The 26,424-nt window shown below is 52.4% G+C and overlaps 6 protein-coding genes across 6 annotated transcripts; 3 read left to right on the top strand and 3 right to left on the bottom strand.

Annotated features, from left to right (window-relative positions):
- Positions 1-55: 55 nt before the first annotated feature.
- On the top strand, positions 56-505 carry CC84DRAFT_1072897 (uncharacterized protein; the record flags this gene model as incomplete). Its single annotated transcript, XM_018173682.1, has 1 exon — positions 56-505. A coding segment is annotated over one exon (450 nt), but the record flags the coding sequence as incomplete, so codon positions are not given.
- Positions 506-1,411: 906 nt separating this feature from the next.
- Positions 1,412-1,799, bottom strand: CC84DRAFT_1071654 (uncharacterized protein; the record flags this gene model as incomplete). The annotated part of the gene is made up of 2 exons (XM_018173676.1): positions 1,412-1,683; positions 1,736-1,799. Coding segments are annotated over 2 exons (336 nt in total), but the record flags the coding sequence as incomplete, so codon positions are not given.
- A 935-nt stretch (positions 1,800-2,734) lies between these two features.
- CC84DRAFT_453557 (uncharacterized protein) lies at positions 2,735-4,181 on the bottom strand. The gene has a single exon (XM_018186332.1). It carries the CDS (start codon positions 3,983-3,985, stop codon positions 2,846-2,848), a length of 1,140 nt encoding a protein of 379 aa, XP_018040155.1. The 5' UTR covers positions 3,986-4,181; the 3' UTR covers positions 2,735-2,845.
- A 3,250-nt stretch (positions 4,182-7,431) lies between these two features.
- Positions 7,432-9,203, bottom strand: CC84DRAFT_1160862 (alpha/beta-hydrolase). The gene has a single exon (XM_018177600.1). It carries the CDS (start codon positions 9,048-9,050, stop codon positions 7,581-7,583), a length of 1,470 nt encoding a protein of 489 aa, XP_018040154.1. The 5' UTR covers positions 9,051-9,203; the 3' UTR covers positions 7,432-7,580.
- A 291-nt stretch (positions 9,204-9,494) lies between these two features.
- On the top strand, positions 9,495-12,431 carry CC84DRAFT_1111447 (chloride channel protein). Its single transcript, XM_018175280.1, has 3 exons — positions 9,495-10,233; positions 10,286-11,117; positions 11,164-12,431. Exons 1-3 carry the CDS (start codon positions 9,729-9,731, stop codon positions 12,395-12,397), a joined length of 2,571 nt encoding a protein of 856 aa, XP_018040153.1. The 5' UTR covers positions 9,495-9,728; the 3' UTR covers positions 12,398-12,431.
- A 346-nt stretch (positions 12,432-12,777) lies between these two features.
- CC84DRAFT_1111444 (uncharacterized protein) lies at positions 12,778-26,333 on the top strand. Its single transcript, XM_018175279.1, has 3 exons — positions 12,778-13,233; positions 13,287-25,558; positions 25,608-26,333. The coding sequence occupies exons 1-3, from the start codon at positions 12,942-12,944 to the stop codon at positions 26,076-26,078; spliced, it is 13,035 nt and encodes a 4,344-aa protein (XP_018040152.1). The 5' UTR covers positions 12,778-12,941; the 3' UTR covers positions 26,079-26,333.
- The last annotated feature ends 91 nt before the right edge of the window (positions 26,334-26,424 follow it).

Raw genomic sequence — 26,424 nt, 5'->3', positions numbered from 1 at the left:
CCGCTCCATTTGGTCGACCAGTAGCGAAGACTCATCCGGCCTCCAGGAGCGTGTCGGTGATCTATTTGATGCACCAGACGACGTCGTGCTTGTCCATGCATGCAATACGCAAGGTTCCTGGGGCGCCGGCATTGCCAAAGAGTTCCGCAGGCGGTACCCCATGGCTTTCAGTTTGTACCAAGAACACTGTCTCGCTAATCACCATCCAAAGTCTGACCCTGTTCCGACGGGTTCGTGCCTCCTCATACCTCCCTCCGAGGAGCGCCCCGGTTCAAGGAGGCACTGGGTCGCTTGTCTGTTCACCAGCGAAAAGTATGGCAGAAGCAAAGATTCGCAGGCCAGGATCTTGGCGAATACGCCCCTCGCCTTCAGGCATCTGCTCCATCTGTTAAGACGCCAAGCTCGGGAAATCGGGCCAGCGATCCAAGAAATCAGGATGTGTCAGATCAACTCGGGACTCTTTGCAGTCGAATGGGAGAACACCAGAATGCTTTTGGAAGCAGTCTTGGAGAGCAATGCAGACCACCCGCCAGTATGTGTCTACTCGCAGGCGACTGCTCCGTCAAGGCCAAACACTGTGCGGAAACAAATGCAGAAAGGCCAAACTACTCTTGAGGCGTTCATCCGCAGGCATTAGGATGACCTTACGCTCTCGCGGCGAACAAGGAAGGCATGGATGGAGGCGCGGAGAAGGATGATGATCAGGGCATTAAGAAGAGGGACATTATACATTTAGCGATGCATCAAAACTGATTGAAGCATAAGGCGTTGTAAGACAGATTTTTGATGCTCTAATGGTCGGGTATCCCAAGCAATCATACCGCATTGCTTCGAGCATGAGATTCCTTGTTCACTATACAACTTTGTAATAGCATGAATACCCTCAACCATGCCCATTGTGATATCGTGAACAAAACCACGAACGCCATTGCTATGCATGCTCAAACCAGAGAACGACCGTCCCTCTCGTGCCTCAGTTGGAACTATTGATCGCCGTGAACCCACTCGACCTCGTAGGCCTGTGTGCAGGAGCTGACGCTGGTGCCGAAGGCTCCAGCGCCGGAGGGCTCTGTACAGGCGCCTTGGGACTCGGCGCAGCAGCGCTGCCGTTCGTCCGCGGCCCACGCATCTCCATCTCAATCTGCATCGCCGCCTCGTCTTCCTCAGGCTCGCTGTCCTCGGCCTCAACAGCAGGTCTCTCCTTCGCGTCCGCAGCCTTGCCCGCTCCCCCGTCGACATCCATAGCTTCGGCCGCAATCTCCACCTGCGCCTTCTCTTTCTCCTTTTCAGCCTCAGCAGTCTTCTTCCCATTCGCCATCAACCTCTCAAGCACATTCCCCTTTTCCCCACCCTCCCTTCCCTCCGCAACCTCACCATTCTTTTCGCCCTCTCCCTCAGCGTTCTTCTTCTCCCTCTTCTCCCGCACCTCCTTCCACACCCTCGTCTTAGGCACAACATCCACGAGAAACTCGAGGTTATCCGTCTTCGCGACCGCGCTGGCTACATCGCGGTACTGCACATTCCTCCTGGGCTTCTTCTGCGTCTCGGCTTTGACGACGTTGTGTGTGGTGGTCGCGAAGTGCTGGATGAAGAGCTCGGTGGCGAGGGCGATGGCGAAGGCGGCGTTTTTTGAGGTGTGTAGGCGCTCGGGGTCGGCGTTGATGATTTTTTGGACGCGGGCGACTAGGGGGTAGGTTAGTGGGGAAATTGAGGAGGCACGAGGGAAGGAGCGCACGTGGAAGGGAGACTTGGCCGCTGACTTCTTTGGAGGGCGCGATGGGGGTGTTGTTATACGGCATGTTGGGTGGTGGAGCGCAAGACGGGCTGGTGGTTGACGGTGGAGGTTTGTCGCGCGCGATTGGCGGTAGAGGAGAGCTGTTTGCTGGCAGGCGGATGTCCTGTGGTAGAGACAGACGTGGAGGTGGATAAGTGTGTTGGAGAGAGTAGCGGGGGCTGTTTGACGCGTTGAGTAGGTGTCGCGAACTTTTGGTGTGTCGCGTTGAGGGCGAGTCCGTGCACATGGCACCGTCACTATCCCGTGATAGTACCTTCACTGAGGAGGTAGCTAGCACTGGTCCACGACAACGGTAATTCCTCATCTCATGACCAGGTTCCGCTATGCCGGATCATGGCAGGCAATACGCATATCGAACAGCCAGAGGTGGCTTATCCTTTTACAGGCCGCGACTACGCTACAGTACAAGGTCCAAAGTGTGAGTACAGCTTCATTTTCTTCCTATTGCAGTTGCTCAAGCTGTTGGCGAGGCTCTATATGTCATTTTCATTACTTGGATTCCTCCAGGACCAACACCCAATCCGAATGCCCTTCCTCGACGGGAAGCTCAAATCGGTGTACTGTCGAGCCTCCGCACTGCGTGTACTTTATCGGGGTATACTCCCCGGTCAGCGGACTGAACCAGCTAGCCTTGATCTCACAGCCCTTGAGACTATTCGTGTCGATCGCAAACGTCGCATTTGGCGAGTATACCATGAGCCAGGAGCCTTTCGTGTCACGAGTTGCGGCAATGCGAGCGTCCGAAACACCTAAATTTTCATCGTCAGCAGGGCACAAATGCCAATGCCAGATCCAGATAGGAAAGGCCTACCAGAGTCGCTCATTATGATGTCCTGCGCTGGGATGCGGTTGAAGTAGGACTCTTCCCCTCGGTCCAGGATCGCTTTCTTGATCCATTGCATCTGGCTGGATCCCGGCAGTTTGATGGCTTCGTACCACGGAATTTGCGGTCCGCTCTCATCCGCTGGGAATAGATCTGGAATTGCCATCTGCCAGATCGTGTTAGCTCCGTAAGTGAGGCCAGCCATGCCTGCGAAGACCTGTTCAAATTCAGCATTCGCCATCCACCATCACGGCCGCAGAATCGATTCCTACCGTCTGCCAAGTTCCTATGCGCACATCACTCGCGTTCCAATACATCCCGCTAGCCTTTCCAGACTTTCCATTGTTAAATCGCCACTCATAGTGCGGCTCGTTCTCAATTGCAGGTCTCCTCTTGCCCGGCGTGCTCTCTCCCACACTCCACATCAGCTCCGCCGGCTCCCATCCCCGACGACACGACCACCAAGGAATCGGCGGGTTCGGCGGGTGGTCAGAGTGCCCAGACTGACTGAGATCGAACGTTAGCCACTCGCTCTCCCCAAAGAAACTACTCGCAAGCGCCAACGGACCGCCCGCAAACCACTGGTTCGTGGGATGCATGGAGATCATCGGGACATATCTCCTCTCCCCACCCCCTTCCCCATAACTCCTATTCCGCACCACCTCCTCCTCCCCCTTCACAATCCCCTCCGCAAGCGCAGTATACACGCTCGAGAAATCAATCACGGCATAATCTCCCGGCAACCGTGCCGACAACGCGCCTCCGTACGCATAATCCGTGCTCACGGCAGTCTTGTTTTTCCACCACGGATTCGTATCCCCAAACAACACCTTCGGCACATACGGATACCGTTTTCCCACAAACTCCCCAAGCACCCTTGCCGTGCTCGCGTTCAAAAAACCCGGTACACCCCGGTCGTTATGCACATACCCGCCCCACGCTGGATGCATCACAATCCTGATCCCGTACTCCTCCCACGCGAGCTCGAGTATCGAGTCCACGTACGCCCAATACGCCTCATTTGGGCGTCTTACGTCGCTGTCAATGAACGCAAGGTTCCCCGCGCGGTCAGCCTGGTCCGGCCCGTTGCAGTGCGCGCCGCAGGCTTGGATGATGTTGAAGCCTTTTGCGGCGCGGTCGGAGAGATAGGAAGTGGCTTCGGTATAGTTGAGGCGGTTGATGAAGAGCCAGGCAGTGTCGGACTGCCAGAAGAAGGGTTTTCCTTCGAGGGTCTGAAAGTAGTGGCCGTTAGGGGAGGCGTAGAGGGCGTAGGATGGGGGGATGCTCCATTTTGCTTGGGCGAGAAGGGGGAGGGTGAAGATCAGGAGGAGGGTCGTGGTTAAGCATTTCATCCGTGACCAATGCATGATAATACTTTTGCCTTTCTAGGGGTTTTGATGCAGGCTGAGTTTAGACACGTATTTCGTCCCAGATGTATACCTTTATAGTATGTATTTGTACTGGGGTATTTCCAGAAATGAGAGCTGCATCTCCGCGCCTAAGATCTGCGTTGCGAACGCGATGGTACCGGATCTGCACACTATCCTGTAAACAAATAGTCGCTTGTAAGTTTGGGGTAAATCGCGGGGTCAGGATTCCTTCGTTGCTGGATCGTTCAGTGCGTCGTGGTTTTGACGAGCGAGTTTAGCCACCAATCAGAATCATCCAGGGGATTCATTGCCAACCGTACCTTGATTTGCCTCTAGCAACTTTGATGTTACACGTAGACTCCGTAAGTATTTGCTAGCATTCTATGTCCTAAGTTTTGGTCTTGATTCTAAACATTGCATTGGTTGCGCACGTGTGTTTGATAACGCCACGACAGCTGCTAACTGCCTTGGAAGAACATTGAAACGCAGGATACGGTATAGAGACGGAGACCGCAAAATTTATCACAGCTGACATCAGACAGAGTGAAGAAGATGGCTTCTATTTACTTCCGAGTAGTGGTGGCCTGGCGATGCCTCGAAAAAGACCGGCATGCATCGTGAGATTGAACAACAGGAGCGCAAAACGAAACGACGATCTTCCTGAGTAATGAATTATGGGGAATTCAACTGCTGAGAAGACGAGAATGATTTGTGGAAGTAGAAATCTCACTGAAGCAGTGTCCACACTCTCAGGGCATTTCCAAAGGGCAGGTACGATTTTGGCAAGTCTGGATGTGACCAACTGGGATTGTTGGTACACACTTTTTCAGATAGTCGTCGTCTTGGAAATCCAGTCTGATAAGGCACGGCCATCCACGCAGCGATTAGCTACCCTGCTCGGAGGCAATTTGTTGCCTACCGTCTCGTTGGCTGTAGCTCTTTTCTCTATTGCCAGAGGCGATTCTCTCTCTATTGTTAGAGGCGACGCGTGTACATTTCTGGTTGGTGTCTCACTGTATACTTTACCCTTCACGTACTCTTATGGCACACCCACATCCCATCCGTGGCTCTTGTGCGCGTTCATAATGAACTTCCTAATGTTTCATTCAGGGAATGGTTCGTGAGTCCATCGTAGCAGTAAACCTAAGCATAGAGCGTTCATTCAGATGACGACTTGAATCTAACCTCATCTCTGACTGGGAAGCCCCTTTGTACTTGTATGACAGGTATGTCGCTCTTCGTTTAGTCAAACTTGATGTCGTCAGGCACCAATGATTTCATCGAGATGCTCTCATCTAGGGTATGTAGTCGGTCGATGGAAACTATGGCGCGTGAATAGTTTCCACGAAGATGTCGACCCGTATTACCGGTTGTGACTTTACGAAAATAAGATGATAAGGCGCTGGATCTGCTGGGCTTTGAGGCATTCTCCTGTCTGATTCTGAAGAGGATAGGGCCCAGGATGGGTAGGCATGCAGTGACCACTGGCACGCAGGGCTTAATCGATCCCTAGATGATGGTGTTGATCGTCGTGACTGTGCAGGATGAGCATAGATAATCCCTATGAGAGTAAAAAGCTTACAAGAGAAGTCGTCATCGCTGTCTTTAAATTCTTGTTTCACTTCAAGCATGGAGTACATACGTATCTTAGAAGTAATGACAATCATATTATGTATCAGTTTGGACAATCCATACGGGGGACGGGAAAGATTGTGTAACAAAGAGTATCTGATCTGGTAAGCTTATATCTATTCGAAAGCCCGGATATGGGGGCGGAAGGTGTACCTTGAGGAATAGCACCTTTAGAGTCGGTGTGAGCTCTGCCAATGCCCGGCCGATACCGCAAGCTACCGTACCGATGATACACGCGATAGCAGTATGTATAGCATTCAACTATTTGTATTTAGCCGCTAAATTTAAGTTGTCACCAAGTAGTCCTACCAATGTGAAGAAGATCATATAGTCAGACCAGTTCAGCCTGGAGCCTTTGAGACGGCGTGTATCGATGTGTACGATTACGGGGATGATCGAAAGTACAGAAAGATTACGCTTACGATTATGATAATTACCGCCTGAGGTGGAAGAATGGTCGAGACCGGAACAAAAGTGTAATTGCGGGGTCGAGAAAGCTACAGCAGCCTTGGGCAAGACGAGGGGTCAGAGGACAAATGAAGTGACCTTATAAATCGCACTGGACGATGTGATTTTATCCCAGTTCCTTACGGTTGGAAAGTACTCCGCGGAAAGCGAATACAAATCTATTCTGGGGGGCTAACAATGCTTGCTGCAGGTGAAGCGGAGTTCAGGCCAGCCTGCATTTCGAGTAAACCCTGCGGGCCGATGCGCGGGTCGGATACATAGTTTTCGGTACTCTGTATCGATCAACTATGGGCGGCCTTTTGATTAAGTGCCTTGAGAGAATGTTGCCTTTTGTTTCAGGCCCATATGCATTTGGTAAATAAATAGTTGTCTTGGAGGCATATTGCGTGTCTCTTCATTATTCCTTCAAATTCTTTACAGCGCCCTAATGACTCTCAACCAAGTCCGTGAAACCTCTCAATATGGTGATCACCCCGAGGAAGATATCGCACCCGTAATGCCAATGATTCCGGATGGCGGGAAACTGGCATGGCTACAATGTGCCGGCACGTTCTGCTTATTTCTCAACTCCTGGGGCCTAGTGAATGCTTTTGGTGTGCAAGCCGTGATCAAGACAATTCTTCTTGCTTATGTGGATAGGAGCATCCCAAAATTACTACGAAAGGTCTATTCTAAGCTCGGCATCACCTACAAGTATATCGTGGATCGGGTCTATTCAAGGATTTCTTTCCTTCTTTGGTGATGTGTTCACTGGTCCCCTGTACGACAGAGGTCACTTGACGGTTTGGTGCGAACTGGAGGCGTCCTGTTTGTTTTGGGCCTCGTGGCAACAAGCTTCTATAGTGAGTACTGGCAATACATGCTGACACAGGGCTTTCTCACCAGACTTGGAAGTTTAATGTTTTCTGTGCCTAATATGGCTTTGTTGATGACATACTTTGCTAAGAAAAGAGCACTAAGCATGGGCATCGCAATTATAGTTGGATTTATCGACTGACTTCATGCTGGTAAAAGGCGATATAGTATATTTGGTGTTATTTCGTGACTTATAGCCGAAATTGGGTTCTGAGAGCTCTTTGACCACGACAAGCATGGTCTTTATCGGTCATTATTATAGCTTGGGTGAACCTCAGCATTTGGAAACATTGATTTGAACGAAGATCACAAAGACATGGGCTCTGCGAAGCGGCGATGTTGCTAGGCCCTGAATCGGGGACCCGAGGGACTGAAGCGTTGACATCTGAGGTTGAAAGTTAGACGCAGGAGCGACGCATTGTTCAGGTGCTGCCTTGTAGAGGTAACGTGGTCGGTATGGTGGATACTGAGCATCTTCTGCTCATGCGCTGTGGCAGGTACAGCAGCAAAAGTCTGAATGAACACTGCGCTTCTGTGCATTCGAAGGCTTATGTATATGGCCAGAGCCTACATCACGAACACCACATTGACGCTCAAATGAGACCACTCTCTCCAGCGTCGCCCTAACCATACCCACTCATGCAAAGCTCCTCTTGCTAATCCACCTATTCACCAGCGCCAACCCCTCCTCCGGCTTATCATACGGGACCATATGCCCCGCAGCATCTACCGTGGTAACCGCAAACGTCGTCTCCCTCCCGCCTGCTGTCTCAACCTTAACCTCCTTGAACCACCCCACCTCCTTCCCACCATGCTTCCATGTCTTCCTCGGCTGCGCTACAAACTCTGGCTGTCCCTTCCATGGCATCGATTCCGCCCATCGAATGTTGCCCGCAGTGTTGCATGCAAGGTCGTAGTTGCCCTGGTAAAACAACACGTCGATGCCGTTGTCAAGCAGGTACAGAACTTGCGGCTGGAGACTGATGCCCTGGTCGCCGGTCAGCTCAAAGGCGTACTCTACGTTCATGTTGTAGATGCTGTAGTTCGCAACGGCTTTGGGTACGTGCAACGCCTCGAAGACTTCGGGGCGGTTAAGGTATTCCTCTATCCACTGAGCTTCAAGGTAGCACAGGTCGTCCCCCGACTTGCAGGGTGTGCTGATGTCGAAACGGTTGCGGTCACCGCCTTCGCCGGACTCGCCGTCGTAGTACTTGATTACACCGTCCCAGCAAACGGTTGAGCCAGCGGCGCATATGGCGGGGTCCGGGTGCGCGTAGCAGAGGCGGGCAAGGTCGAGGCAGCGAGGAAGGTTAGAGGCCATGATGTCGCAGCGGGTTTTATTGAAGACTGGTTCTTCGACGCCGGGGTTGGTGGTGCAGAGCGTTTCCCAATAGCCAAAAGCAGTGTCGACGGGCGACACATAGGCGTTGCCGACGAAGATGGAGCGGAGATTCACTTGCTGGCGTTTAGGATATAGGATGTTCTGGGAGACTACTTGTGCGGCTAGAGCTGGGCAGTAGTGGCCGCCGTAGGATTCACCGGTGATGTGGAAGTCTCTTTCTGCAAGGTCTGGGAAGACGTCGCCAACAAAGATTTGCAGAAAGTGGTGTAGGTCCGCTGCAGTCGTGAAACTGTCGCCTGGTAGAGGGATTCCTTCGTCTACGTAGCTGAACCCGACGCCAGCCGGCGAATCGATGAAGAGCAGGTTCGCGTTTTTGCTCCAGCCATACTGGTTGTAATGCGTTCCGTTTCCGCCCTCATCGATCAAGCAAGGCCCATTTTCTTGGAGCATGCCAATCATTGAACTACCGCCCGGCCCGCCCGTCAGCCACAGAACGAGCGGGTCCTCGGACGGCGAGCTCTGCGACTCAAAATACCAGAAAAAGAGATGTTTTGAGCCCACGTCCAGCCACCCGGTGTACTGCTTCGAATGCGCATCACAGAGCGAGTCGTTTTGTTGTTGTTTGATGCGTAGGGAGTGGTGTTCCGAATATTCGCTTTGGTAGACCTGGAAGGCCTCGACTTCGGGTGTTTCCTGGAATGGAATCTGTGACAGCCGTCCTGCGACAGCTACCACTGGTAGGAGAGAGGCTAGGGTGAGCTTCATGCTGCCTGCCTTGGTCTTGCGTGATCTACAGTAATATGCAATCCTAGATCCCAATCTCTTACAGAGTCCACATTAAAAAGCCACCCCAAACTCTACCGAGAAACAGAAGGATTATTATACGGAAACGGAGCGATGAGGTGGAGTTCGTTCAGGAACTCAAAGCTCGGGATGACATACAAGCAGCGAAAGCTCCTTCCCGTTTGGCGCTAGTCGAGCGTTATCGAAGCTTATTCGCGCGGCAGAGCTATGATGCTCGGAATACATGGTCGGCAGAACTCCGATTGTACGGAATTGATGTGCTCCACTTGAATTGGACGTTAGATGCCCTTAGGAAAGGTGGGACGCTTGAATGTATGCTTTTGCCTCACAGGAATGTAGGAAAGATCAGAAGACGCATAATGGATCAGCACTAAGCTCAACTGCATCCCCAAGATGTCCTGCGCCGACAAGAAGGCACAATGCACCGAGGCCTACTGGAGTTGGTTGTTTGATTGTGTATTCGTGTTGTGACTGTCGTGGCAGAGGATTGGGAAGTTGGAGTGCGCTGGTTGCTGCGCCACGCGTCTTCCTTACAGCTGTGGCGCGTGCACCTCTGCGGCTGGCAACGTTGAGCACTGGAGCTTCCAGGCAGCTCAGAAGAAACATTGGCTACCACCACATCGCTGTTCCGGCCATGCGATGAATCGCCCGTCAGCTTCGCGATCACGATCCCGGGCTGCATTAAATCGCTCCTCCTCGTTCGCCCCGTCCCTCCGCCGCCGTCCGACCTCGCAATCGCTCCCGCCAGACCCCGAAGATGATCCCGCGGCCACACAGGAAGCAACCGCAACTCATGCGATTGTCGAAGAGATAGCGAAAATAAAACGGTACGAGGATTTCACGACGATAGACTGGGTACAAGATGCTGCGCGTGAACAGCTGCGGCGCAAAGCCAGGCGGAAACAGCGCGATAGCTATAGTGTCAGGCTGGGTGGAAGAGGCACCAGAGGATGGAGGAGGCGCCTGTACGAGACTTACGACGCATGCCAGGCTTGGATCGTGGTCACGCTCGTCGGCGCCGCGATTGGGCTTATCGCAGCCTCCCTAAATATCATCACGGAATGGCTGGCCGATATCAAGCTGGGACACTGCGAGACGGCTTTCTACTTGAACGAGAACTTCTGCTGCTGGGGCGCCGAGAGTGGTACGGTTGCATCAAGAAAAGATTGCTGGGTATAGTAGCTGATGTGCAACAGGGTGTCCCGAATGGAAGCGATGGAGTGGCTTTGGGCCCGTCAACTACGTTCTCTACGTACTCTTCGCGGCGCTGTTCTCCCTTACAGCTGCTACGCTGGTCAAGAGCTTCGCGCCGTATGCCGCAGGATCGGGCATATCCGAGATCAAATGCATCATCGCTGGCTTCGTCATGAAGGGTTTCTTAGGCGCGTGGACGTTGTTGATCAAGTCGATTGGTCTGCCACTGGCTATTGCGTCCGGCCTCTCCGTAGGAAAGGAAGGCCCAAGCGTGCACTATGCCGTTTGCACAGGCAATGTCATATCGCGATTCTTCGACAAATACCGACGAAACGCGGCCAAGACACGCGAAATTCTCAGTGCAAGTGCTGCAGCGGGCGTAGCTGTCGCATTCGGTAGCCCGATAGGCGGCGTACTCTTCTCGCTAGAGGAGATGTCTAATTACTTTCCGCTTAAAACGCTCTGGAGAAGCTACTTCTGCGCCTTGGTCGCGACAGCTGTTCTTGCGGCGATGAACCCTTTCCGGACAGGCCAGCTCGTCATGTTCCAGGTAAAATATGATCGAACTTGGCATTTCTTCGAAATCTTATTTTACTTGATCATCGGAGCCTTTGGTGGTCTGTACGGCGCCTTCGTCATGAAATGGAATCTGAGAGTACAGGTATTTCGAAAGAAGTATCTTGGCAACTGGCAGATTACAGAAGCGGTGGTTTTGGCCGTTCTCACAGCCATTATCTGCTATCCAAACATGTTCCTCCGCATCGACATGACAGAAAGCATGGAGATCCTTTTCCAGGAATGCGAAGGCGACCATGATTATGATGAGCTTTGCGAGTGAGTATCCTTGGCCGCTTCTATCATTCTAGCTAACGACGCCGAGGTCTGATAACCGCTGGCGCATGATGTTGTCGCTCGGCATTGCCACTGTACTTCGAACACTTCTCGTCATCATCTCGTTCGGATGCAAGGTGCCCGCAGGCATATTCGTGCCTTCCATGGCCATTGGAGCATCCTTTGGCAGAATGGTCGGCATCTTCGTTCAGTTCCTGCACGAGTCGTTCCCAGACTCGGCGTTCTTCTCTGCTTGCCAGCCGGATGTACCCTGCATAACACCTGGCACTTATGCCTTTCTTGGTGCTGGAGCCGCGTTGAGTGGCATCATGCACATCACTGTGTCGACTGTGGTCATCATGTTCGAGATCACTGGCGCACTGACCTACATACTGCCCACCATGGTTGTAGTTGGAGTTACGAAGGCCGTGAGCGAGCGATTCGGACATGGTGGCATTGCAGACCGAATGATCTATCTGAACGGATACCCATTCCTGGACAACAAGGAGGAGCACACGTTTGGTGTACCCGTATCACAGGTCATGGCATCCCACGTCGTGTCTTTGCCTGCGACTGGTCTTGAACTACGAGCGTTGGAGCGTATAACCAATGAGAACCAATACCAAGGGTATCCGATCGTGGAAGACGTACAGTCAAAGACTCTAGTCGGATACATCGGCCGGACAGAGCTGCGGTATGCCATCGACAGGGCTAAGAAAGATCAAATGGCCCCCGGTCACGCACGCTGCACCTTCATCACTCCGAATACCAGCGGCACCCGTACTCCACCCTCCGCAGTGCCGTCTGCATCCTTCGATACCATGTCTGCCACGTCCGGTCAGCTCCAAGTCGACCTCTCGAAGTTCATCGATCCTACGCCTCTCTCTGTCCATCCTCGTCTCCCTCTTGAAACAGTCATGGAGCTCTTCAAGAAGATGGGCCCACGTGTCATACTTATTGAATACCGTGGGCGCCTTACCGGACTCGTCACCGTCAAAGATTGTCTAAAGTATCAGTTCAAGGTCGAGGCGCATGAGAATCCTCAAGTTGCGAGAAGTTTGGACGAAAGACAAGAGAAACTCTGGGCTGTTCTCACGACCGCTGCAGGGTGGATAGACGGCGTATTTGGAAAGTTCAGAAGCAGAGTAGGCGGTGGACATGGCGTCAGGTTATCGAGCCCTATCATGGCGAGACACCGAGAGGCAGACGGGGATGGATTGAGGAATAGCAACGACGATGCAGAAGTCGAACTGGAGGACCGAGGTAGAGGGAGTGTTAGGTAGTCGTCATACAGTTACACATTGTTCAAATGCCCCGCCCTACATACATGAGACACGATTATTGGCCGGGATAGGATGGTTCATGCAGTAGCAGTCACGTGAGAAGTAGCGTTGAGGTTGGTCGCGCTTTCCCGTCGCGCATTTGCGGGGACCCCGGCGCGTCAACAGGTGAGATAAACAAAACATGCGTGAAGCGGCCACTCGAGACAGGTTTTTGACGCTATGTTTTCTTCATTTCTGCCAACGCAACGGGATCTTTCTAGAAGGTCGGATTTGTTTTCGCGATCGAAACGCCAATCACGCCCATATCTGACCAAACCCCTGTCGCGGCGTGCGTTGTTCGGTCCTCCGCGTCCTCGCACGGACCCGTCGCGTCTTCCCAACTTTCGTCTGTCTCGCAAGCACACGTCCAACAGTAATCGACTCTGGGCTGCGTGCACTCTCCTTTACCGACATACCTAATACTCCGCGCCACCTCTCCTTTCCCCGCCACCCAGGAAGCGGCGAGACACATGTCTCTTTCCCGAAACTACACCTGAACAACGATATGGAGTCGCCGCTGGCTCCAGGGGCCGCCAACGGTAGCATACGCTCGCCGAGCCCAGCACCACCCGCGATCGACCCCCAGATTATTGTCGACTATGTCGAGAAGGTCCTCGAAGTCAACCTCGGTGCTTCAAGTGCGGACCTTCACGCGCCGGGCAGTCTGCTCTCCGAATCCAGGATCGATGATACCTTGCAGCGCTGCACTCGTTTCGCGCTTGAGTCGCAACAGGTTATTTATCTGGTCAAAGACAGGCTGGATGAGGCTCGTATCGACGGACTCGATGGCACGAATGGTTGGCACCTCCCTGCCCAGTACTCTGGGTGTCTCCACTAACTGCTGCTACAGGTGCCACCCAACACTTTCTCTACACTCTTTCTTCCGAACTTGTAGATTCTCCCACGTGTGCGGCGTTCGTTGTCATTTCTAAGCGACCGATACCCATAGACCCTGCGATACCCATTACCGAGCAAGTGCAGATCACGACGCTGCCTGGCTTTGCTGCGTTCAACACCACTTCATCGAAAGATTCCTCTCCTTATGAGTTCATACGTTCGATCCTACATAATTCGGTTCAACCCTACTTTAATACATTTACCAAAGGCCAGCAGAGCTTGGCAGGGACGTCTTTGAAGGGCGACAATGAATCTAGATCTGGAATCCCGGCAGCGCAGAGGAAGTTTCGCGAGCTAGACTTGACTCTGAGTAACCTGGGAGATAACGTAGAGATTCCGCAACTGCTACTCCCGCTGCACCCTATGATCAAGGCTGCGGTGGAATCAGCAGAGGCTGAGAAAAAGACGCCATCACCGGACTATCTGCCCGCGGCCATCGTGACGGACAGTGCGTTCTTGAATGGCTTGCAATCCACAGTCAACGGATGGATCAGGTCGATTCAAACAATCACCAAGACTGACCGAAAAGTGTCAACCGGCACAGCCACACAAGAGATCAATTTCTGGATCTCAATGGAAAACAGGCTCGACGATATCGAAGCTCAGCTCAGAAGCCCTGGTGTCAAATTAACGCTGGACGTCCTTAAGAATGCGAAGCGCTTCCAAGCGACCGTCAGCTTCAGCGCAGACACTGGTTTGAAAGAGACCCATGACAAGGTCATAAAGTATAACCAGCTCATGCGCGAATTTCCGATTGGAGAGCTTCTTTCGGCCACGTCGTTACAGAAAGTCCAAGAAGCAATCCAGCAGATCTTTGGCCACATAAACAAGAAGCTCCGCATCTGTCCGTACCCAGTGGAACGCGCCTTGCCTCTCGTGGAGGCTATTTCCGCGGATCTCGACAAGGTTCTGCATGATCTGCTTAGGGGCAAGGAACTGATGGCTATGGACTATCCTGAATTTCAGTCTGTCATGGAGGTAGCAGACAGCATCTGGCATGCCTGGGACGAGAATGTCAAAGAATTTACCAAAGTTGCTCGTGAGGTTACTAGACGAAGGAATGAGAAGTTCATCCCGATCAAATTCACTGATCGTCACCAACCTACGGAGGAGCGAATACGATATGTCTCTACTTTCCGAAAGAACCATGAACAGTTACAGCGCACGATCGTAACTGTTCTCGGATCGCAGACCTCGCTCGCATCATTGTCTGATGGCGCAGAGAGCAATCAGGCCGTGATCGTCGAAGAAATGGGCGATGTTGATGCTGTGAAAGAAGTAGAGAAAGCATACGACGCATTGAAAGATGTAGACGTGCTTGATGTCGAGCCAGAAGGCACTCGCCTCTTTGAGCAGGCTGAGCAGAAGTACAATGAGCGGACTTCGCGTGTCGAAAACTCCATCATCGCCAGACTTCGGGATCGTCTTGGTACGGCAAAGACAGCTAACGAGATGTTCCGCGTCTTCTCCAAGTTCAACCCGCTGTTTGTGCGCCCAAAGATTCGAGGAGCTATCTCTGAGTATCAGACGCAACTCATCGAGAATGTCAAGCAAGACATCTCGGCCCTTCACGAGCGTTTCAAGCGACAATACGGAAACTCCGAGGCGCACGCTATGGCTCAGCTCCGCGATTTCCCTCCCGTGTCAGGCGCGGTGATATGGGCACGACAAATCGAGACGCAACTGGAAAATTACATGGGCAAAGTGGAAGACATCCTAGGGAAGGAGTGGGCGTTGCATGCCGAAGGGCAAAAGCTGCAGGCCGAGAGCAGTATGTTCAAAAAGAAGCTTGACACTCGGCCGATTTTCGAATCGTGGATACAGTCTGTTGCGCGCCAGAAGTTGTCAATCTCGGGGCGTCTGTTCATCGTTAATCGAAACCGTGCGGCTGGTAACATCCTTGAGCTACATGTCAACTTCAATGCCCAAGTAATTGCGCTCTTCAAAGAAGTTCGGAACCTGACATGGCGAGGCTACCAGGTGCCCCACGGTATCAACAACATTTCGAAAGAAGCCAAGCGAGTGTATCCCTATGCTGTCAGCTTGATGGAGAGCGTGCGAACATACACCCAGACAATCCAGTCTGTCGTCGAGCTGACCGGTGTTGCTCTGCTGCTCAATGGATACTTGAATGATGTGCAAGGGCTCGTCGGAAAGGGTGTTCCTCTTAAATGGGAGTCTTTCGTCCATGCTTACGACCTTCATATCCGGCAGCCAGCATTCTCGAATGGTGCGCCTGGCAGCGTACGAACAGAGAGTAAGCACGTTCAATTCGTCCGCGAATTCGCTGCCTCCACTTCACTGTTGCAGACCAAAGTCGCCACTCTTGTGACCATAAATGCGACTGTCCAGAAGGCGTTGAAGGACTTGGAGACGTGCCCGTACAATGCGGATGCTTTCCGCCAGCATTTGGAAATCGTCCAAAGATCGGTTGACCAGCTGAATCTCGAGAACTACGCCAATCTGGGATCATGGGTAGCCGCAATGAACTCTCGTATCGAGGCTATTCTGTTGATCCGACTGAACCGCGCCATCGCGCAATGGATCGAGGTTTTCACCAATGTTGACCAAGAGGAAGATCGACGACCCATCAGCCAACCCGCGACCGTGCAGAATACCGAAGAGAAGCCCAGCCTTTCTCGCTTGACGCTGGAAATCACCATGCGCAACCAGGTGATTTACCTGAACCCTCCTGTCGAATATGCTCGTGCCAGCTGGCTAGAACAGCTTCAGCAATGGCTTGCGGTCATATGTACTCTGCAGAAGATCAAAGCCTCGCGGTACGAGATGCGAGTGGAGGCTGCAGAGAACGCATCCAGCAATCAGTTCTCCAACCTGGCCAGCCTATGCACTGATGCACTGATGCAGGTGTACGGTGCGGTAGAGGGCAAGCTCCATGACATTTCCTCTTATGTCGACGAGTGGTTACAATTCCAGTCTCTGTGGGATCTGCAGTCTGATCATGTCTACGAGATCCTGGGCGAAGACCTTTCACGCTGGCTCCAGCTACTTCAGGAAATCCGGAAGACTCGCGACACATTCGACACTTCCGACATCAGCCGCCACTTTGGGTATGTTACCGTGGACTACGAGCAGGTACAGAACAAAGTCAGTGCCAAATACGACCAGTGGCAGCAAGAGATTCTCGTCAAGTTTGCTGGAAGACTTGGGCAGCGTATGGTTGAGGTATTTGCGCAGATCGAGAAAGCGCGCAAAGACTTGGAAATGCAGACCTTGGAGGCTTCCTCCACTGCCCAGGCTGTCTCTTTTATCACTGTTGTTGAACAGTCCAAGCGAAAGGTCCTGGAATGGGAACCCGAGATCGACGTCTTCCGACAGGGGAATTCCACTCTTGTCCGTCAACGTTACCAGACACCCGTCGATTGGCTACATATGGATCAAATCGACCATGAGTGGCAGATGCTCACTGATGTTCTGGAGCGCAAGTCGAAGATCGCCAACGACCAGCGAGATGCTCTTAGAGGCAAGATCGAGGCAGAGGACAAGGTCGTGAACCAGAAGATTGCCGACATCATTGCTGAGTGGAGTGAGCAAAAGCCGGTTGCCGGCAACATTCGCCCCTCAGAGGCTTCGCAAACTCTCGAAACCTTCGACCGGAAATTGAATCAACTGCGCACCGAGTCAGAGAACATATCCAAGGCGAAAGATGCGCTCAACCTTTCGAAATCCGGCGAGACAGCTCTCACGGCTGTGCTTGAAGAAGTTCAAGACTTCAAGTCTGTGTGGGCGTCCCTTGCCACGATCTGGGAGAGCATCGATACCCTTCGCGAAACACTCTGGAACAGCATTCAACCACGTAAATTACGCCAGAACCTAGACAACCTGCTTAAGATGACTAAAGACATGCCGAGCCGAATGCGGCAGTATCAGGCGTTCGAGTACGTACAGGGCACTTTGAAGCAGCTTCTCAAGGAGAACACCATTCTCAGTGATCTGCGATCTGATGCTGTGCGGGAACGACACTGGGCGCGCATCTTCAAAAATCTCAAACCCTCCAAGCGATACTCAGCAATCTCCATGACCTTAGGTGACGTCTGGGACCTCAAGCTGGGCCCTAGCGAAAAGATCATTCGTGATGTTATTACCCAAGCTCAGGGTGAGATGGCGCTCGAGGAGTTCCTGAAGCAAGTCCGCGAGACCTGGCAAGGTTACGGTTTGGAGCTCGTAAACTACCAGAACAAGTGCCGCCTCATCCGTGGCTGGGACGATCTCTTCGCCAAGTGCAGCGAGAACCTCAACTCTCTGCAGGCCATGAGGCATTCTCCGTACTACAAAGAGTTCGAAGAAGATGCATCAGCGTGGGAGGACAAGCTAAACCGTGTGCACGTTCTCTTTGATGTCTGGATTGATGTACAACGCCAATGGGTGTATCTCGAGGGTGTGTTCACTGGTAACGCCGACATCAAGCATTTGTTGCCGATGGAATCTTCACGATTCCAGAACATCAACTCGGAGTTCCTGTCTGTTATGAAGAAGGTAGTCCGCCAGCCTTTCGTTCTCGATGTACTGAACATCTCGGGAGTGCAGAAGTCGCTTGAACGCCTCGCGGAACTTCTCAACAAAATTCAGAAAGCCCTGGGAGAGTACCTTGAGCGAGAGCGTGTATCCTTCCCTCGTTTCTACTTCGTTGGTGACGAAGACCTTCTTGAGATCATCGGGAACAGCAACGACACACTGCGTATTGCCAAACACCTTAGGAAGATGTTCGCAGGGATATCCGGTCTCATCACGGACGAGGATGGCGTCATCACTGGCTTCACCTCAAAGGAGGGGGAAGAGGTAATGATGCGAAAAGAAGTCAACTTGATCAAGACTCCACGCATCAACGAGTGGCTCGGTGCCTTGGAGATGAGTATGAAAACGACTCTTGCAGAACTCTCATTCGAAGCCTACCAGGAGTTTGAACAATTGATGGCACCCGATGCTATGGACCCTGTAGCTTTTGAGGAGTATCTCAACAAATACCCTGCCCAAGTCGTGGTTCTTGGGACACAAATCGCCTGGTCACACGCCGTCGAAAAGTCTCTTGTTGAAGAGGGTACGTCATTGCCGCAACTGTACGAGAAGCAAGTCAACATCCTGAAGCTTCTTGCAACATCCGTGCTCGGCGACCTTGAGCCCATCCAGCGAAGGAAATGCGAACACCTCATCACTGAATTCGTCCACCAGCGAGACCTGATTGACAAGCTTCAGAAGGTCGGAGCAAGCTCGCCTACCCACCACTTATGGCTGCTCACTATGCGCTACATGTATGAGCCGAACGACGACTTGCTGAAGCGGATGAAGATTAAGATGGCGAATGCGGTCTTAGACTATGGGTACGAATACCTTGGTGTGGCGGAACGCCTCGTCCGCACTCCACTGACTGACCGCTGTTTCCTCACCCTTACACAAGCCTTGTGCCAGCGTCTCGGTGGTTCTCCATATGGGCCCGCAGGTACCGGAAAGACAGAGTCAGTTAAGGCTTTGGGTGTGCAGCTCGGCCGCTTCACCCTCGTCTTCTGTTGTGACGATACTTTCGACTTCCAAGCTATGGGTCGTATCTTCCTAGGTATCTGCCAGGTCGGCGCCTGGGGATGTTTCGATGAATTCAATCGTCTGGAAGAGCGTATTTTGTCAGCCGTCTCCCAGCAGATTCAAAACATTCAGCTTGGTTTGCGCACAGGTGCTGAAGACGAAAAAGCACAGATTGACCTGATCGGTCGCCAGCTTCGGGTCAATCTCAACACTGGCATATTCATCACGATGAACCCTGGATATGCTGGACGATCGAACTTGCCAGACAACTTGAAAAAGCTTTTCCGAAGTGTTGCCATGTCTAAGCCGGACAAGGAGCTCATTTCTGAGGTCATGCTTTACTCGCAGGGATTTTCCCAAGCCAAAGAACTATCAAAGCAAGTCGTTCCCTTCTTTGACAAGTGCTCCGGCAAATTATCCAAGCAAGCACACTACGACTTCGGTCTGCGTGCACTGAAGAGTGTGCTTGTTAGTTCTGGTGGTCTGAAGCGAGCTCGCATCGCAGTAATAGATACCAAGGAAGCCGATGAGGCTGTCATGGAGCCTCAGATCATCATCCAGAGTCTGCGCGAGACTATGGCACCAAAGCTGATTGCCTCCGATGTCGAGATAATGAAGGCCATCGAGGGAGAGTCTTTCCCAGATGTTGAATACGTCCCTGCGCCTCTCGACAAACTCCAAGACGCCATCCGCAAGTCGGCCGAAGAGTCCAAGTTCGTTGTTAGCGATGCTTGGATGACCAAGATTATCCAGCTGTACCAGATTCAAAACCTACATCACGGTGTCATGATGGTTGGTTCTTCCGGCTCTGGTAAATCTGCAGCCTGGAAGACTTTGCTTGCCGCCCTGCAGACCGTGGAAGGTGTCGAAGGAGTGTGCCACGTCATCGACCCCAAGGTCATGTCCAAGGAAGACCTTTACGGAGTCATGGACAGTACCACTCGCGAGTGGACCGATGGACTTTTCACGAGCATTCTTCGCAAGATTGTAGACAACCTTCGTGGTGAAGACACGAAACGTCATTGGATCGTTTTCGATGGCGACGTCGACCCTGAATGGGTCGAGAATCTGAACTCTGTCCTCGACGACAACAAGCTTCTTACTCTTCCGAACGGCGAGCGTCTCAATCTTCCTCCAAATGTTCGTATCATGTTTGAGGTCGAGACACTGAAGTACGCGACACTGGCTACCGTGTCCCGTTGCGGTATGGTATGGTTCAGCGACGACACCGTTGAAGTCGAGATGATGATCAAGAACTACACCGAGAATCTCAAGACGGTTCCTTTCGACGACATCGAAGACGACTCGGTGGCACCGGGCCAGATGTCCCAGAAGACCCTCGCCACGCAAAGTTTGATCGCCGACTTCCTCCTCATCAAGCTGACCCAGGACAAATTTATCGAGAAGGCACTCAGTATGGCAAAGAAATTCAAGCATATCATGGAGTACACTGAGATCCGCGCTCTCAATACTCTCTTCTCGCTACTCAACAAGGCTTGTCGCAACGTTCTCGAATACAACGTACAGCATCAGGACTTTCCGCTGGAGGACGAGAAGATGGAAGTTTATATATCAAAGAAGTTGCTTCTCGCATTGGTCTGGGCTCTTGTGGGTGATTGCCCTCTGTCCGAACGCAAACAGTTCGGCGATCTTGTTGCCGGCCTCACAGATGTTGAACTCCCGTCGCTGAACGAGTCGACATCCCTCATTGACTTTGATGTCAAGCCTGACAAGTCGGACTGGGATATGTGGCAGAACCAGGTGCCGACCATGGAGATCAACACACATTCCGTCACACAGAACGACGTGGTTATCCCAACTCTCGACACTGTGCGCCATGAAGATGTGCTGTACTCGTGGCTTGCCGAGCATAAGCCACTCCTTCTTTGTGGTCCACCAGGTTCCGGTAAAACTATGACTCTGTTTAGCGCACTGCGCAAGCTACCCAACATGGAAACTGTCGGTCTCAACTTTTCCAGTGCCACCACTCCAGATCTCCTCGTTAAAACATTCGAGCAGCACTGTGAATACAAGAAGACGCTTAACGGAGTGCAGCTCTCACCAACTCAGGTTGGCCGATGGCTCATCATCTTCTGCGACGAGATTAACTTGCCAGCACCCGACAAGTATGGTACTCAACGAGCCATATCTTTCCTTAGGCAGCTCGTGGAGCAAAACGGCTTCTGGCGAACATCCGACAAAACATGGGTCACTCTGGATCGCATTCAATTCGTTGGAGCTTGTAACCCGCCTACGGATGCCGGCCGTACGCCTATGGGACTACGGTTCCTCCGCCATGCGCCGCTTATTATGGTCGACTACCCTGGCGAGCTATCCTTACTCCAGATCTATGGCACTTTCAACAGCGCGGTATTGAAGATCATTCCCACCCTTCGCGGATACTCAGAGGCCCTAACGAAAGCCATGGTGCAACTGTACTCCGAATCCCAAAAGCGCTTTACCCCCGATATCCAGCCGCACTACATCTACTCACCTCGTGAACTGACACGGTGGGTCAAAGGTATATACGAAGCCCTGCGTCCGCTTGAAACCTTGTCTGTTGAAGGTCTCGTCAGGATCTGGGCGCACGAAGCTCTCCGGCTGTTCCAGGATCGTCTAATCGCCGAGGACGAACGCAAATGGACGGAAGAATGCGTTCACCGCGTGGCAATGGAGCACTTCCCAACCATTGATGAAGACAAGGCACTCCGTGGACCCATCCTGTACTCCAACTGGCTGTCCAAGAATTACGTCCCTGTTGAGCGGGATCAGCTGCGTGATTTTGTCAAAGCACGTCTGAAGACCTTTTGTGAAGAAGAGGTTGATGTGCCGTTAATCCTCTTCAACGACGTTCTTGAACATGTACTCCGCATCGACCGTGTTTTCCGACAGCCCCAAGGTCATCTGATCTTGATCGGTGTCAGCGGTTCAGGAAAGACTACCCTTTCCCGCTTTGTTGCCTGGATGAACGGACTCAAGGTCTACCAGATCAAGGTCCACGGCAAATATTCTGGTGAAGACTTTGACGAAGATCTTCGAAACGTACTTCGTCGGTGCGGTTGCAAGGGTGAAAAGATTTGTTTCATTATGGACGAAGCTAACGTGTTGGACTCTGGATTTCTCGAGCGCATGAACACTCTGCTCGCCAATGCTGAAGTTCCTGGTCTTTTTGAAGGCGATGAGTACGCCTCTTTGATGACAGCCATTAAAGAGGGAGCGCAACGCCAAGGTACCATCCTCGACTCCCAAGAAGAACTCTACAAGTGGTTCACTGGACAGATTGTCAAGAATCTGCATGTGGTGTTTACAATGAACCCACCCGAGGAAGGTCTCTCGTCTAAGGCTGCCACTAGCCCTGCCTTGTTTAATCGATGCGTGCTCAACTGGATGGGTGATTGGTCTGACCAAGCCCTTTACCAAGTCGGTAGCGAACTCACTCAGTCTGTAGACTTAGATCGCGCCAACTACAACGCACCCGACAGCATTCCCGTTGCCTACCGTGGTCTCTCGCTTCCTCCTTCGCACCGCGAAAGTGTGGTCAATGCCATGGTCTACGTCCACCACTCTCTGCACGGCTTCAACAACAAGCTGCAGAAGCAGCAGAACAAGAAGACCTATCTTACCCCTCGCCATTTCTTGGACTTCGTGGCACAGTATGTCAAGCTGTACAACGAGAAACGCGAAGAACTCGAGGAACAACAGCGCCATCTCAACGTCGGTCTCGAGAAGCTGCGCGAGACCGTCGACCAAGTTCAAGAGCTCCGCATAAGCCTAGCACAGAAAAAGACCCAATTAGAAAAGAAGGATGCTGAAGCTAACGACAAGCTGCAGCGTATGGTCGCTGACCAGCGGGTCGCAGAGCAGAAGAAGTCGAGCTCTATCGAAGTCTCGGCTAAACTCGCTCAAGAGGATATTGAGATCCAGAGGCGTCAAGAGGAGGTGAACAATGACCTCGCTGCGGCCGAGCCGGCTGTGTTGGAGGCTCAGAAGGCTGTGCAGAACATCAAGAGGCAGCATCTTACCGAAGTCCGATCTATGGGTAACCCGCCTATGGGTGTCAAGCTTGCTTTAGAGGCTGTTTGCACGCTTCTCGGCAACAAGGTCTCTGACTGGAAATCTATCGTGGCCATTGTGAGGAAAGACGACTTCATTGCCAACATTGTAACCTTCGACAACGAGAGGCAGATGACCGCTCCGCTCCGGAAGAAGATGATGAACGAATACCTATCCAAAGAGGACTTCACGTTCGAGAAGGTTAATCGCGCTTCAAAGGCTTGCGGTCCGCTTGTGAAATGGGTGGAGGCTCAAGTGCACTACTCGGATATTTTGGATCGTGTTGGACCTCTGCGTGCTGAGGTGGAGCAATTGGAGGAAGCTGCTCAGGTGACGAAAGACGAAGCGAAGGAGACTCAAGCCCTGATTCAGAAGTTGGAAGACAGCATTGCTCAGTACAAGACGGAATATGCTGCGTTGATCAGCGAGACCCAGGCTATCAAGTCCGAGATGAAGACGGTGGAATCCAAGGTCGACCGCAGTCTGAAGTTGCTCGACAGTCTTTCGTCGGAACGCACACGCTGGGAGGCGAGCAGCCGCTCGTTCGACTCACAGATCGATACCATTGTGGGCGACGTGCTTGTTGCAGCAGCCTTCATCGCTTACGGAGGCTACTACGACCAGCAATACAGGAAGGGCATGATGGAAGACTGGCTGCATCACCTATCACTTTCGGGTATCACTTTCAAGACTCCAAACCCGATCACCGAATACCTGTCCACTCCTGATGAGAGGCTTACGTGGCAGCACAACAGTCTACCAGTTGACGACCTATGTACCGAAAATGCCATTGTTCTCAAGCGCTTCAACAGGTACCCGCTCATCATCGATCCCTCTGGCCGGACCCAGGAGTTCTTGGAGAACGAGAACAAGGATCGCCGACTCACCGTTACCAGCTTCTTGGATGATTCATTCACGAAGCAGCTCGAGAGCTCCCTGCGTTTCGGTAACCCCATCCTGATCCAGGACGCTGAACATCTGGACCCAATCCTCAACCATGTTCTCAATAAAGAGTACCAGAAGACAGGAGGTCGTGTGCTCATCCAGCTTGGCAAACAAGAGATCGACTTCTCGCCTTCGTTTAAGGTGTACCTGTCTACGCGCGATCCCTCAGCCAACTTTGCCCCAGATATCTGCAGTCGTACCACCTTTGTCAACTTCACAGTCACGCAGAGCAGTTTGCAGACACAGACTCTCAACGAAGTACTCAAGTCCGAGCGACCGGATGTGGACGAGCGCCGGACAAACCTCATCAAGATGCAGGGCGAGTTCGCTGTTCATCTGCGACAGCTTGAGAAGCGCCTGCTCCAGGCCCTCAACGAATCCCAAGGAAATATCCTCGATGATGATCGTGTTATTGAGACCTTGGAGACTCTCAAGAAGGAGGCAGCAGAGATCTCAGTCAAGGTCTCGGAGACTGCTGGTGTTATGACAGAGGTCGAAAACATTACCAAGGAATACGCCGTCGTTGCTCGCTCGTGCTCGGCCATCTTCGCGGTTCTGGAGCAACTGCACCATCTCAACCACTTCTATCAGTTCTCGCTGCAGTACTTTACCCAGATCTTTGGAACCGTGCTACGCAACGTCAAGAACTCCAGCCTCACCTCCCATGCTGACCGTATCAACCGGATTGTCACCGACCTATTCATCGACACGTACCGCCGTACGTCGCTTTCCCTGCTTCAGAAGGATCGAGTCACACTAGCGATGCTACTCGTACAGGCAGCGCCCTACAAGATGGACAAGACTTTGATTGATATCATTCTTGATGAAGACCTGGAGGGCGTCGATCTTTCCAGTCAGCCTGAACGTATGAACGAGGTCATGGCCCGTGCGGGCAAGGTATCCGTCTTCAAGTCTGAGCTTGGCAAGGTGGATGATGTCACTTGGGAGACCTTCCTCGCCGAAGAACTCGGAGAGCGCCATGTGCCTCCAGCCTGGCCGGCAGATGTCAACAACTACGATCAGCAGCTGCGCGCACTCGTTCTAGTCAAGTTGTTCCGAGTTGATCGCTTCGTTCCCGCGGTTGAGCGTTTCGTTACCGATGTCTTTGGCAAGGGTCTACTGGATGCCAGTGGCGACTTGGGTGACATCGTCAAGCAAGTCAATGCGACTACGCCCATCGCACTGAGCTCCAGCCCTGGTTTCGATGCCAGCTACAAGGTTGACAATCTGGTTGAGAGGGAGCATGTCACTTGCTCTAATATTGCCATGGGTTCTAACGAAGGCGCTACCACTGCCGACAAGGCTATCGCCAACGCTGCTACAACAGGCGACTGGGTCCTTGTCAAGAACGTGCACCTGGCTACTGAGTGGCTCCAGTCACTTGAGAAAAAGCTCGAAGCTCTCAAGCCTAATCCCGACTTCCGACTCTTCCTTTCTATGGAGTCCAGTCCAAAGATTCCTGTCAATCTACTGCGCGCCTCCCGTGTCTTGTCGTACGAGCAACCGGCCGGTATTCGCGCCAACATGAAAGACTCATTGGCTTCACTATCGGAGAGGGCTACCAAGCATCCAGTTGAGAAGGCCCGCATCTATCTTTTACTGTGCTTCTTCCATGCAGTCGTGCAAGAGCGCCTGCGATATGCGCCTACATTGGGATGGAAAGGCTTCTGGGAATTCAACGACAGCGATGTAAGTTCTTCAATGACTGATATTCCAGCACTTACTAACATTATTACAGTATGAATGCTGCAGCTTCATCGTCGACACCTGGGTCGACAATGTCGCCCAGGGCCGCTCCAATGTTGCCCCCAACAAGATCCCCTGGGACATGATCCGCACGCTCGTCACAGAGATGTACGGCGGCAAGATTGACGACGAAGCCGACTTCCGCACGCTCGCATCCCTCGTTCAGCAGTGCCTGACGCCCGCCGCTTTTGAAGACAACTACAAGATCGTTCCCGACACGGAGCTGAGCCAGGGCTTGGAGCTGCCAAGCGCCACCGGCTGGAAGGACTTCATGGGATGGGTCAACGACCTGCCTGAGCGCGAACCCCCGACGTATCTGGGCTTGCCGGCGAACGCGGAGAAGCTGCTGCTGGTTGGGCAAGCGAAGAGCATGGTGGCGAATTTGAAGAGGGTTGTGGATATGTTAGACGAGGGGGAGCAAATTATGGCGGAGGCGGAGGCGGAGGGTGCGGCGGAGACGTAGAATACCCTCAGACTATCATGGCTGCTCTATGAGCGTCGTTTCATTTGTCATCTGTTTGGAAGGGCAAGGGCGTTTGTGGCTTGTGCTTATGGCGGCATGGACATCAGCCGGATATTGGCATACCAAAGCGGAGTTCATGGGGTCTTAGCCATGGGAATGGGTCGGATATGCTGATATACCCATCTCTTTTGTTTTCGTGACTTTTGGTCAGTTTTTGTAGCTATCAGAACGCAGCGAATGCTTTTGCGAATACCCTAGCTGGTACATTGCAGTGCTTTAAGTGAAGTAAGAGGAGCAGAAGCTCGGTCGGAGCAATGGGTGTTAGGAAAGTGTGTGATGTGAGTGA

The sequence above is a fragment of the Paraphaeosphaeria sporulosa genome (assembly GCF_001642045.1).
Source record: "Paraphaeosphaeria sporulosa strain AP3s5-JAC2a unplaced genomic scaffold CC84scaffold_2, whole genome shotgun sequence".
NCBI classification, from domain to species: Eukaryota; Fungi; Ascomycota; class Dothideomycetes; order Pleosporales; family Didymosphaeriaceae; genus Paraphaeosphaeria; species Paraphaeosphaeria sporulosa.
This window is presented reverse-complemented; position numbering and strand designations above follow the sequence as displayed.

Excerpts from the sequence above, each read along its gene's own strand:
- CC84DRAFT_453557 (XM_018186332.1), bottom strand. The coding sequence starts at position 3,985 with ATGCATTGGTCACGGATGAAATGCTTAACCACGACCCTCCTCCTGATC.
- CC84DRAFT_1160862 (XM_018177600.1), bottom strand. The coding sequence starts at position 9,050 with ATGAAGCTCACCCTAGCCTCTCTCCTACCAGTGGTAGCTGTCGCAGGA.
- CC84DRAFT_1111447 (XM_018175280.1), top strand. The coding sequence starts at position 9,729 with ATGAATCGCCCGTCAGCTTCGCGATCACGATCCCGGGCTGCATTAAAT. Across the intron at positions 10,234-10,285 it reads CTGCTGGGGCGCCGAGAGTG|GGTGTCCCGAATGGAAGCGA; the intron begins GTACGGTTGCAT and ends GATGTGCAACAG. Across the intron at positions 11,118-11,163 it reads GATTATGATGAGCTTTGCGA|GTCTGATAACCGCTGGCGCA; the intron begins GTGAGTATCCTT and ends AACGACGCCGAG.
- CC84DRAFT_1111444 (XM_018175279.1), top strand. The coding sequence starts at position 12,942 with ATGGAGTCGCCGCTGGCTCCAGGGGCCGCCAACGGTAGCATACGCTCG. Across the intron at positions 13,234-13,286 it reads CGGACTCGATGGCACGAATG|GTGCCACCCAACACTTTCTC; the intron begins GTTGGCACCTCC and ends CTGCTGCTACAG. Across the intron at positions 25,559-25,607 it reads GGGAATTCAACGACAGCGAT|TATGAATGCTGCAGCTTCAT; the intron begins GTAAGTTCTTCA and ends ACATTATTACAG.